We start from the raw sequence: 11,142 nt of genomic DNA, 5'->3' as shown, positions 1-11,142 counted from the left end.
ACCTTCACCCTCTACCCTGACTGGACTCATGCTCTTCCTCCCCTTGTAATGGCTCCTCTCTGCTTCTCCTCTCCCCCTAGATATGGGAAGATGGGTAGTGATCTCCCCATCACTAGAAGTACAAAATCAGAGACTGCACAAACACCTAGAAGGGAAATTATTAAACAAATTTGTCTTAGTTGCAAGCAACAGACACCAACCTGAGATGGTAGGATTCCTTTCAGCATGAACATCCTTTGGCATTGGTATTCCTCCAGGAAGTCCTCCTTCCCTAACCCCTATCCACCATAGTCTCTTATCTTCCTTTAATACTAATACTTTCCACAACTTAACATTAGCTTTATAACCTGTTTTATATTGTTCCCCCTCTTGTTCTATATATAACTCTAATGTAAGAAAAAAAAGCAGATTATAACTAATTCAGTCTCCTTCCCTTGTACTTTCACCATGCCTTGCCCAAAGGGTGACCAATCATCCCAGTGGACCTAGGACTGAGGAGACATGGGACTTTCAGAGCTAAAAGTGCAGAAATCCTGAGCACACCAGGATGAGTCAGTCACCCTACTTGCCCAAGAAATGGGCGCATTGATGGTTGACATTTCTGCGGTTCACCAGTATTTCTAGTTCTCCTCTCCTTCTGGGTACACATTGTCCTCTCCCATCCCCCTGAAGTTGAGCATGACCATGTGACTTGGTTTGGCCAATAAAATGTGAGTGGACTTAATGTGTGTCACTTCTGAGTGGACGCATTTAAGACCCTATGCCTCATTCTCTGTATACGCTCTTCTCATGCGCTGGCAAAACTTGAAGGCCTAGTGTTGAGACGCCTGCATCACAGGATGGTGTAGAACGTCTGTGTGCAGCAGAGTCCCCGGCCTCCCCATGCTGGACATGCAGTGGGAGCGAAACTTAGCTTCACTCATGATAAGTCACTGCATTTTTATATGTTTCATTACCTCAGCAAAACCTAACCTAACCTGACTGGCACATCAACCACCGAAAATTTCATTATTCAAACTCAAGTTACTAAATCAAAAGAACTCTTTAGAGTTTTTTCTTAGGCAGGAGCTTTAAAGCATATGACCAAAGAGCCAGTGGTATAGAAGTGGGAAATCTGAGCCCGGGTCTCCCAGGAAGCTCAAAGAAGCTGGAGGCAAGAGCTCTTGAGAACAGAGGCTCCAGGAATAGAATTTGCCTTCCTAGTTCCTACCCACCAGCCCAAGCCATTGACTTCGATTGTTGGCATTAAAATTTCAGATCCGTTTTGGAAAGTGCAACTCTTCAGTGTTCAGATGGGAAACTCTCCAAAAAGGGAAGCAACTGGTTGAGGATCAAACAGGGCACTCCTGGTTATGATCTCCCCACACATTTTTGGCCATTTTGTCTTTTTTTTTCTTTTCTTTTCTACCTAATTAATTCACATTGTCCTTTTCTTTGGGATTTCATATATTTTTAATCCATGTATTCACTTGATGGTGAAAAACTGGTCTCAGTCTCACAAACGGATTTAGAAACATATTTTTTTTAAAACTTTCTTCTCACAATAATGATTTTCTTATAACAATAGTCATAAGTATATACTCGTTGTTTAAAATATCTAAAATCTCACCTATAGAGAGGTAATCACTATTAATACTTTTTAAAAATAATAATGGATTTGTTACTTCTTTTAATTAAAAAAAATTCACCCTCATGAGTATTTTTACTGGTTACATGACTTTCTGTTTTTATAGATATATGCTAATTTATTTAACCAACCTCCTTTTTCTTGGATATTAGGTTGTTTTGGGTTTTGCCTGTTTGTTGGTTTATTTATTTGTTTTTAAATCCTGAGCACTGTTTCAATAAACATTGTAAATTTAAGGAGACACTTTTCCTCATTATCTGTTTAGCACATCCTACGGCAGTGATTCTCAAACTTTAGCAGGGGTCAGAGTCACCTGCCAGCCTTGTGAAACTATAGATTCTTGAGCCCCATCCCCAGAGTCTAGGATCTGTAGGTCTGGGTGGGGCCTGATAATTTGTATTTCTAACAAAGCTATCTGGTAGTGCGGATCCTGCTGATTTGGGGACCACACTTTGTGAACCACTGTCCTATATTATTCTTCCTTCCAAGAACCTCATATCATCTGTGTCCTTAGTTTCCTTCCTTAGAACCTACTACAATTGGTTTTATACTCTGTGGAGGGGGAAGTTCCTTTGTAGTCTCATACTCTTTCCTCACTCATGACTGTAAGTCCCTTTCACATTTGCATACCTTCCCAAGTGTCTCTGGCCTGGTATCATTTGCTAATAGACACACAGATACACATGCACACTGATTTTCAAAGTTAGGTGTGGTTTTGCTGCATTGCCACTCTCAGAAACCTCAGATAGTAACAGAGTGAGGGTAAATAAAAGTCCTCTTCCCCAGGTAGTGACCTGTTCTGTCCCTTACTCCTACTGCATCTGCTGGTCTGCTTCACGAGGTGTTGTAATGGGTAACATCTATCCAAGATGGACAGAGTGTTACAGATGCTTGTGAGCTGGGAAGAACTATTGACCCAGAAGTGAAGAGGCATTACAATTAAACTAAATAAGTATCATTATGTATTTGTAGGGAAGTGGTTCAAAGCTTAGGTTCAGGAGTTAGAAGTGGAATTTATTTGGGCTCTGGTACTCACTAGCAACATGAGCTTAAGGCAAGTCACGTCTCTGAGCCTCATTTTCCTAACCTGTAATGTGGAAGGAATAATACCTTTGTTGCAAGGAGATGGAAAAAAATAAAGTAATATGTACAATGTAGCCGACACAGAAACAGCTCTCAAGAAATGGTAGCTGTTGTATTTTCTAAGTAATTGTTTTAATTTTTTTCCTGGCCTTTTCTCCGCCAAGGGCCCGGAAAAGCATCCGTTGCTCCTAGGGATCTCTTCTGCCCTGGCCCAAGGTTGTTATCATTTACCGAGATTCTGGTCACCTGCCTCGGGCGGCGGCACCGCGAACCCGGCGGGCTTCGCGGAGGCCCTGCTCTTCGGGTATTTACGGCGCGCGGCCGCCCCAGCTCCGGCTCAAGTCTGCGCTTCCAGGTTCAGTTTCAGGGTCTCGCCGGCAGCCCCGGCCGGCGGGCGCGCGGCGATCAGCGGGGCCGCGACGGCTGGGTCCTCCGGGGGGTTCCCCGGAGTTGGGAGGCGGCGTCCGGGAGTCCCCGGAGGAGGATGGGCTGCGGACACAGCAGGCTGAGCTGCTGCAAAGCCCCCAAAAAGGTAAAGGGCTCGGGCGGCGAAGTTTGCCTCGGGAGGGGAGGAGGGTGCGGAACCGCTCCGCCGCAGGGACTCTCGGCGCCGCCGGCCCCCTCCGGTCGTCCCGGGGAGCCGGGCGGAGGACGGCGAGAGGCCGGCGCGGAGGGAGGCGGGGAAAGCTCGGCCGGGCGGCGCTCTTAGCCCCGGCCCCGGGCTGAGCCGCGCGGGGCAGCCGAGTTTACCGACACGGCCCCTGGGCCCGGGAAGCGCGGCTAATTCCGGCGGCCCGAGCGGGGAAACGTCTAGCGCTATGGCAGGTGCCCTTTTCCTTCCGTCCGGGGCTGTTCGCTGTGTGGCCACGGACAAATGACTTGACCTCTCTGGGCCTTCCGCTTTTCCCACCGTTCTGAGGCACACAATCTCTGAGGCCGCTACTCGCAGAGTGGTCCACGGATTTACAGCAGCGGCACCACCCGGGACCTGTTTGAAATGCAGAATCTCAGGCAGTGCCCCGGACCTGCTAAAATAGAACCTGCCTTTTAGCGAGATGTCCAGGTAATGACAACAGGCTTTAAAGTTTGAGAAGCGCGGGTCTCGAGCCTCTTCAGGCCCCAAAGCCGGTGCGTGTGGGCTGTCCTGGGGGTAGCTGGGAGGGGCCAAAGAGGGAGGAGATCTACCGCCTGCTGCTGCCCTTCCTTTCCTTCCTGTCCCTCCCCCGAGGGGCCTCGGAGCTGGGTTAGGGCCCAGGAGACTCTACTCGGGTTTCTGACAGTGGGACCAGGTGCCCCTTGGGTTCTGACCAGCACAGAAGGTCAGAGCCTGGAGCCAGAGGACAACTTCCTTCGGGGGGACGACCGAGGCGCAGAGGGGGAAAGAAGGACCCTCAAGTTCTAAACCTTCTTCCTACTACTCCCTGCTTTTCAGCCAGGTGGGAGGAGGTGGTCCCATAAACTTGATGAGCAGTCCTCCGGAGACCCTGAGAGGCCCCACACTGCAACCAAATGTCGTTATTTTTCATAAAACTCCAATCAATCAATCAATCTCTCTCTCTCTCTCTCTCTCTCTCTCTCTCTCTCCCCCTCCTGCTTTACTGGGGCCAAGGCAAGCTTTCCCTGCCCTGTGCTAGTTCAGGGAGAGGAGTTTTCACCCTAAGTACAATGCCTCTTACTCCTCCTTTATTCCTAGTTCAAGAAACCTCACCAAGCTCTGACCGGGAAACCCTCCTGTCTTCCCTTACTCCAACAGGGAAACTGAGGCTTGCCTGCAGCCGTGGAAGCCGAGGGCTGGCTGATGGGGATGGTGGGCAGAGAAAGCTGAGCCTGGCTTGAGACCCAGAGTGGAGCCAGCGATAGGTGGACATCAGTCCTGGCTCTGCCGTGAACATGATACATGACCTCAAGCAAGCCCGTACCATTCTCGGGGCCTCAGTTTCTCCCTCTACATGGAGAGGGAGGGAGATGAGCAGGATGACTTCTAAGGGTCTGAGAGTCTGTTTTCTCTGTACCTGTGTCAACGTCTCCATCTGCAAAGTGGGCCAAGAGTGAATTCCATCTAGGCAGGGGCGGAAGGAGACCGAAAGAGGGGCCCTGTTCCAGGCCTGACCCTTCCACAGTGAGCATGGGTTCCCCTGCCTCCTTGCCCTTCCAAGAGCCTTACCAGCTGTCCCTGTCTGTCCCTGGCACAGTCTGAACTGGACGATACCCCCTCCACACAAGCTGTGAAGGGCAAGTAAAGCCCGCACAGATGATCCCAGTGGGAAAGGGCCCTGGGTACCACCTGGGCTGATGCGCAGATCAGAGGGTAAGGCCTGGAGAAGGGAAGGGGCTTGACTGAGGTCACAGAGTAACTTAGAGTGGAACCCCAGTATCCGGCCCCCTAGTCCGGTGCTCTTTGTCTCTGAGCTTCCAGTGGCTTCTTATTGATTCCAAAGCCCTTTGGCATTAAAGCCTTCATTCCGTTGCCTCAGGGCAGTCCGGCATGTCTTCCTGCCCCAGAAATGCCAGGCCCCTGCCCCCATGTGGCAGGATCCATAATCCAGTTCATTTAAAGTTCACGCCTGTTTCCATCTCCCCAGGCTGTGCTCCTGCCCAGTTTCTCATCCAGATGCCAAACCCTGGAAGGCCTGAGCTCCCAAGGCCATCCCACCAGCTGTCAGTCCCCCGGGGGACACAGGGCTGTAAGGATGGGATGTACAAAAATGAGCTCACACCACAGAAGGGTTAGGTCATGGCAACAATGACTCACCCTGAAGGGCAGTTTACAGAGAGCTTTCACGTCCCGCGGGCCTTACAAAAGCCCTGGAAGCTCGGCTGAGCTGCCAAATCTTTGCCACTCCACAGGTGAGGCCACGGAGGTTCAGGGAGGAGTGATGTGTTCAAAGTCATGGAGCCAGGTGACGACAAAGTTGTTCACCTGAGCCTGTTTTCTGCACCCCCCATCTGGTGCTCATAGCCCCCTACAGAGCAGGTGCTGCGGAACTGTTTGAGTGAACAAATGGGGGCCCGACAGCCAGGCTAGGGGTTAGCCCGGAGCAGCAGTACCTCACCCAGCCTCAAGAGAGACAGGAAGACTCCTTGAATGGGGGAAGATGGGGGTGGGGATGCCCTGACTGAACGTTGACGGTTTGGGTAGGAGTTACAGTCGAGGCAGAGAGAAGAGCCTGAGCTGAGGCTGAGCCAGAGAAAGTGCAGGATGACGGGGCTCACTGTGGAAAGTGGAGGTGGCAGGCAGCAAGGAATGAGCCCGGAGCTTTTAGCGGGGACTACCCTGGCTAGGGACAGAGGCTTGACTGCTAGGACCTCTCCGTCCTTCCAAGTTCAAGGATTAGAGGCTTTGCTGAGTTCTGTAGTCTCCTGTGCCTGGTGGCTTTAGCCAGGAGACCCAACCTGAGGCTAAGTCACTGCCTTATTGGGATGAGTTGAAATCCTGATGGATGCTTGAGTGGGGATCCCTGGCAGGTGGGTGCTCAGGAGCCATCTGCACTGTCTGGTCCTTCCTAAACCCGTCTTGACTGAGACCATGGGTGCTGTGGTCATGTCCCCGGGAGGACTTGGGAGGAGGATGGACAGAGAGGGGAGGGGCCAAGGAAACAAATTTGCCAGGGACTTGCCTGTAGGAGTGACAGGGGAGTCCAGAGGCCCCCCTGGGCAGGGGTGGGGAGGGGCACCTAGTGCCTCATGGCCAACCCCCTGTGTGTGTGCCTGGTATGAGGTCCGACCTCCCCAGCCCCCAGGACTTTGGCTCTGGCCACGGCACCACAGCGCCGAGCGGAGAGTCAGAGAACCCACTCAGTGCTGCTCCCACAGCTGGGCCTCGGGCAACGGGTTCTCAATGGGTCCGGCTTTCAGGAGCCCTTCATGAGCACTTCCAGTTAGCAGGCCCGGTGAGAGAGGGGGACGGATGCAGAAGTGAATGACCGGAAGAGCCCGGCGTAGGCATACAGAACCCTGAAACAAACCATGGACGCCGAGCGTGTGGGCTTTAGAGCTGGGCTCATGCGTTCATTTCCTCACTGGGCACAGTGGGCAGGGTGCTAGGTCCTGCTTCAGTCCTGGCTCCATCGCACTCCATTAAGTGGCTGTGGAAAGGGCTTGGCTTCTCCATGCTTCAGTTTCCTCATCTGTGAGATAGGTGTGAGATTCGCTCCTGGGTCATAGGGTTGTTCTAAAGATTAGTTGAAAGAAGGCATGCAGCAGAGCCCCTGAGACACTGACTGGCAAGTGGCATGCCTTTGATAAGAGGTGATGTGGGTAATGCCAGGGAGACATAATTATACCTCACGGACATCATTGCCTGGATTGTACCGGGGTGTGGGAGACAGGGGGACATTAATGTCCTCGGAAGGCTGTTGGGGTTGGGGACATGAAGCCTGGAGCCTGGCTGTTGCCTTTGAACCTCTGAAGCGTTGCCAAGGGGACGTGGGGAGCAGCCTTGTTCTCTGTTGTTCCAGAAGGCAGAATTGTGGCCGGTGAGGGGAAGCTAAAGGAAGCCAGATTCTACTTCTCGTGAGGAAGAGAGGTAGCAAGTTCCCCATCTCCGGAGGAGTTCAAACAGAGGGCAGGTGACATTGTGGCAAGACTAGAAGAGGGGATGTGAGCCTAGGACTAGTAAATGTTTAGGATTCCGCTTAAGAAATCTAATTTTGATTATTATAATGTTTGAGGCAAAATTTCAGAACTTGGAAAAATATAAAGATGTTTAAAAATCACCATTAAGACTTAGTCTCTGTGCACATTTCACTGTCCTTCTATTTTTCCTATATATATAATATACATGAGGGTGACTATTTTTACACGACTGGGACTATATTTTAAAGTGGTTATATTCTAGTTAATATTTTGCTGGAGGCATTCCTGTTACATACTCCATGGAAACATGATTTTTAATGGCCACCTAATATTCTGTGGCTTATGTAACCAGTTTGGACACTTGGTTGTTTGCATTCCCCACTCTTACCCTCATTCTTCATGAGCATCCTCGCATGTTCATCCTAATGGGTGAGGGAGGGGTGGCTCTGAGCTCAGAGGGGAGAGGAGGGGCTGAGAGAAGGCCTCTCCTGAGAGAGCTGGCCTCTTGGCTGGGTTTTGAAGGTTGGTGGGGTGGGGCTAGACAGTTGTGTTGGGTTGAGTGGTATATAGGAAAGTCCGGGCTCCTGACACCTCGTCAATAGGAACAAGGCAAATCTGACCTTTTAGCTTGGTTTGCTGAGGGTGGGATGGTTAAGGAACCTGAGAGGACTTTCCTGGGCCCTGAGCCCTCTGCCCCAAGCATCATGGAGACATTGGTGTGTATGGAACCTCTGAGCTGGTGGTTTTTGCCCAACCCATAAAATCACCACAGCTAAAGCCAATATAGGCTTCCATATGCATGCACTCTGAAAATCTTGGGAGGTCGAAAGCCAGATTTCTATTTTATAAAAGGACATCTGTACCCAGTGACCTAAGACGTTAGAAAACCTTCTGATAATCCTCGCCTTAGAGACGCAATCTTTGGCAACACGTTTTCTGCACATGTATGTGGTTTTAATTCTGTTCTTTTCCTTTGTAGTCGAATTCCCAGGTGGCTAATGTAGGTCCCCCAAGGGCAGGATATGTCCCCAGCCACCTAAAGACTTCCATCTTTGCCTCAATTCGGTATTGAGTCTGGGGCCCATGCTTCATTTTTTTTTTTATTGTAAAGAGGGCAGAAAAGATAAAACTTCAAATTAGTTGCCCAGAAGCAGGCTGCTATGCAAGTCAAGATGGTGACGGTCCTGGGGGGGGAGGGGCTGGGCACTGCCACCTGACCTCTCAGTGGTCACAGATCAGCTAGTAAACCACAGCCTGAAATCTACCTGGAAAGGGGGTTCTAAAGGGTCTTAGTATAACATTCATGAACATTCATGTTCAAAGAAGAAACCTGGAAAATATAGGGACACCCCCCCCAGTAAAAGGGAGAGCCTGATGGCTGGCCCGAGTTCTGGCTCTGACATCTTGGGGGCACTTGGGTTCCCACCTTTGTCCCCTCAGTGTCCTCCACCCTCAGAGCCCTGTGAGCCCTGCTGGATGACCAGGGAGAGCAGGACCCGTAGGCGGGGGAGGAGGAACTCCTGTGAGCCCGCCGTGGGCAGAGAGTAGGAGCAAGAGGAAAAAAAAAATCCATCCATCTTTAGCATGTGTAGATCTAAATCTGTCCATTACCTGAAGACAGGTCATCCTGTTTCTCTTGCCAGGTGAATTTTAATCCCTAAAAATCATTTATCTTGTCACTTTATTTTCAAACCTGAATCTTCCAGAACATCTAGGCCAAACACCTTACAATACATAAAACATCCATCCCACGTCCATGCTTTCCCCCAGGTAAGTGATGTACAACCTGACCTAATTCCACTTCTCCCTCTCCCCCAGTGGTGGAGTTCTTCTTTCACCAAGTATACGAGGAACCTCGTAGACCTCCTTGCCATTTCTCCACAGCTCCATACAACCCTACCCACTGCCCATTCCTTAAGTATGTAGCCCTGACATTAGATTAGGAAAGTTATCTGTACCGGGGTGAACAGTGAGCACCCCCCCCCCAAAACTCAGGTACACCCAGAACCTATGAATGTGACCTTATTTGAAATAGGTTTTTTGGAGATAGAATCCAGTTAAGATGAGGTCCTACTGGATTAGGGTGGGCCTTATTCCAATGACTGTTGTCCTCATAAGAACAGGAAAATTTGGACAGAGAGAAGGCTATGGGATAGCAGAAGCAGAGATCAGAGGGCTGCAGAAACACAAGCCAAGAAACACCAAGGATTGTGGCACCCACCAGAAGCTAGGAGAGAGGGATCGAACAGATTCTCCCAGAACCTCCAGAAGGAACCAACTCTCCCGACACCTTGATTTTGGACTTCTAGCCTCCAGAACTGTGAGAGAATAAATTTGTTTTAGGGTTCCAACTCTGTGGTAATTTAGAGCAGCCCTGGGAAACCTATATCTTCAGGTTAATGACCCCCGCTCTCACCCTCCACCATCGATCAAGGTGGGCAGCCAAAACCCAAAGCCTCCCATTTGGACCCTTGGCTCCCTGGAAGAGTAGGGAGAGTGGCAGGCAATGAGGTGCTTGGACAAGGCCCAGAGGCTTTCAGCCACCAGCCGTAGCATCCGTGGAAGAAAGCACCGCCCTGGGAGTCAACTGTGGTCTGACTCCTGCCTCTTCCCCTAACTTGCTGGGGGTCTGAGCCAGGAGGTTTTCTCCCTAGGCCTGGACGTCCCCATCTGTAAAATGACTGCCTTGGCTGCTTGTAGGTTTCAAGAGAGGTATTTCTTCTTCTTGTTAATGTCTTTGCACACAAAGAAAACTTGACCACATCACTGTTTAAAAAATTCTAAGAATTCGGGTAACACTAAAGCTCCCCCTCCTCGGCTACAAGAATCTTAGTCCTTTCTCTAGAAATGACAAGTGCCATCAGTCGGTGCTATTCTAGGTACTTTTCTCTGTTCTTTTGTGTGCATTGATGTACCAAGGAAAATAGTTTATTTTGCATACTGGTATTCTACCAAATGCCTTCCCAACTCTGTATGTAAAATGTACTTCATTGTTTAGACTTATGAGTGACCTTGCGTGGTGTTATGTACCTTAGTGTATCAAGCCAGTCCCCACCACAGACATGAGGCTGGTTTCCAGTGTTTCCCTCTTACAAGCAACTCTGCCCTGAGCACCCTGGGGAGGTGCTGCTGTCCTCGCGAGTGGGTGTCTCTCTGCTAGCAAGGCAATTGTGGGGTGGTGGGGCACGCTGACTATAACCTGGGGGTTCGGGTAGCCACTGACTCCCTGTCACCCTCTGCTCCAGGCATGTCCTCCCCATAGGGGCTGCTCGAGAACAGAGGGTGGTGTGAAGGGCTCAGGACACCTACCCGGGCCCTCCTGAGCAAGGGCGCCTCTTTTCTTGTCCTCTGGAGAAGCTCTCTTCATGCAGGGGTTGACAGCCGTGTGTAGATCGCCTGCCCTGCTCCGCCCCGAGCACACGAGTGTGACAGGATTGATACAGGATGGTGGGGGCAGGATGACCTCACCCTGCCCCTTCTTCTACATCCAAAGCATGTCAACACTAGAAAGACTCTGATGTATCCCATTGCCCAACTCCATGCCATAGAGAAGAGAAAACAGAAGCCCAGAGAGGGCTGGGTGCTTTCCCAAGGTCACACAGCAAGTGGCAAGCTGGGATTTCGACTCTAGACCCCCATGTGGGAGTTTGCCATTGTGTTGGGGAGACCGGTGGATGTCTGGCATATTATCTGTGCCCTCAGCATGTCTCTTCCTCTGCCCCGGATGCTGCTATCATTTCCTGTCCCACTCCTTCAGGGTCCCAGGCTGACCCGAATGCCAGAGGTGGTGCTGAGTGCTTTTGCCAGCTCCAAGCCCTCGGAAGAGACTAGAACTGGCAGACATCCTGGGAAGCTGG

The 11,142-nt window shown here is 50.7% G+C and overlaps 1 protein-coding gene and 1 long non-coding RNA gene across 2 annotated transcripts in view; both read left to right on the top strand.

Moving 5' to 3' along the window:
- The first annotated feature begins 3,081 nt into the window (after positions 1–3,081).
- Positions 3,082–11,142, top strand: part of CCDC69 (coiled-coil domain containing 69) — a 35,225-nt gene continuing 27,164 nt past the window's right edge. Inside the window, exon 1 of the mRNA XM_036087681.2 lies at positions 3,082–3,242. Coding sequence (XP_035943574.2) covers positions 3,195–3,242 — 48 coding nt within the window. The 5' untranslated portion in view covers positions 3,082–3,194. The remainder of the gene's footprint in view (positions 3,243–11,142) is intronic.
- Positions 3,255–7,428, top strand: LOC118532847 (uncharacterized). The gene is made up of 2 exons (XR_004915915.2): positions 3,255–3,773; positions 4,464–7,428. It is a non-coding gene; the product is annotated as an uncharacterized LOC118532847 (long non-coding RNA).

Source organism: Halichoerus grypus, chromosome 2 (assembly GCF_964656455.1).
Source record: "Halichoerus grypus chromosome 2, mHalGry1.hap1.1, whole genome shotgun sequence".
Lineage (NCBI taxonomy): Eukaryota > Metazoa > Chordata > Mammalia > Carnivora > Phocidae > Halichoerus > Halichoerus grypus.
Note: the sequence above shows the minus strand (reverse complement) of the source record. Positions and strands in the feature narration are given on the sequence as shown.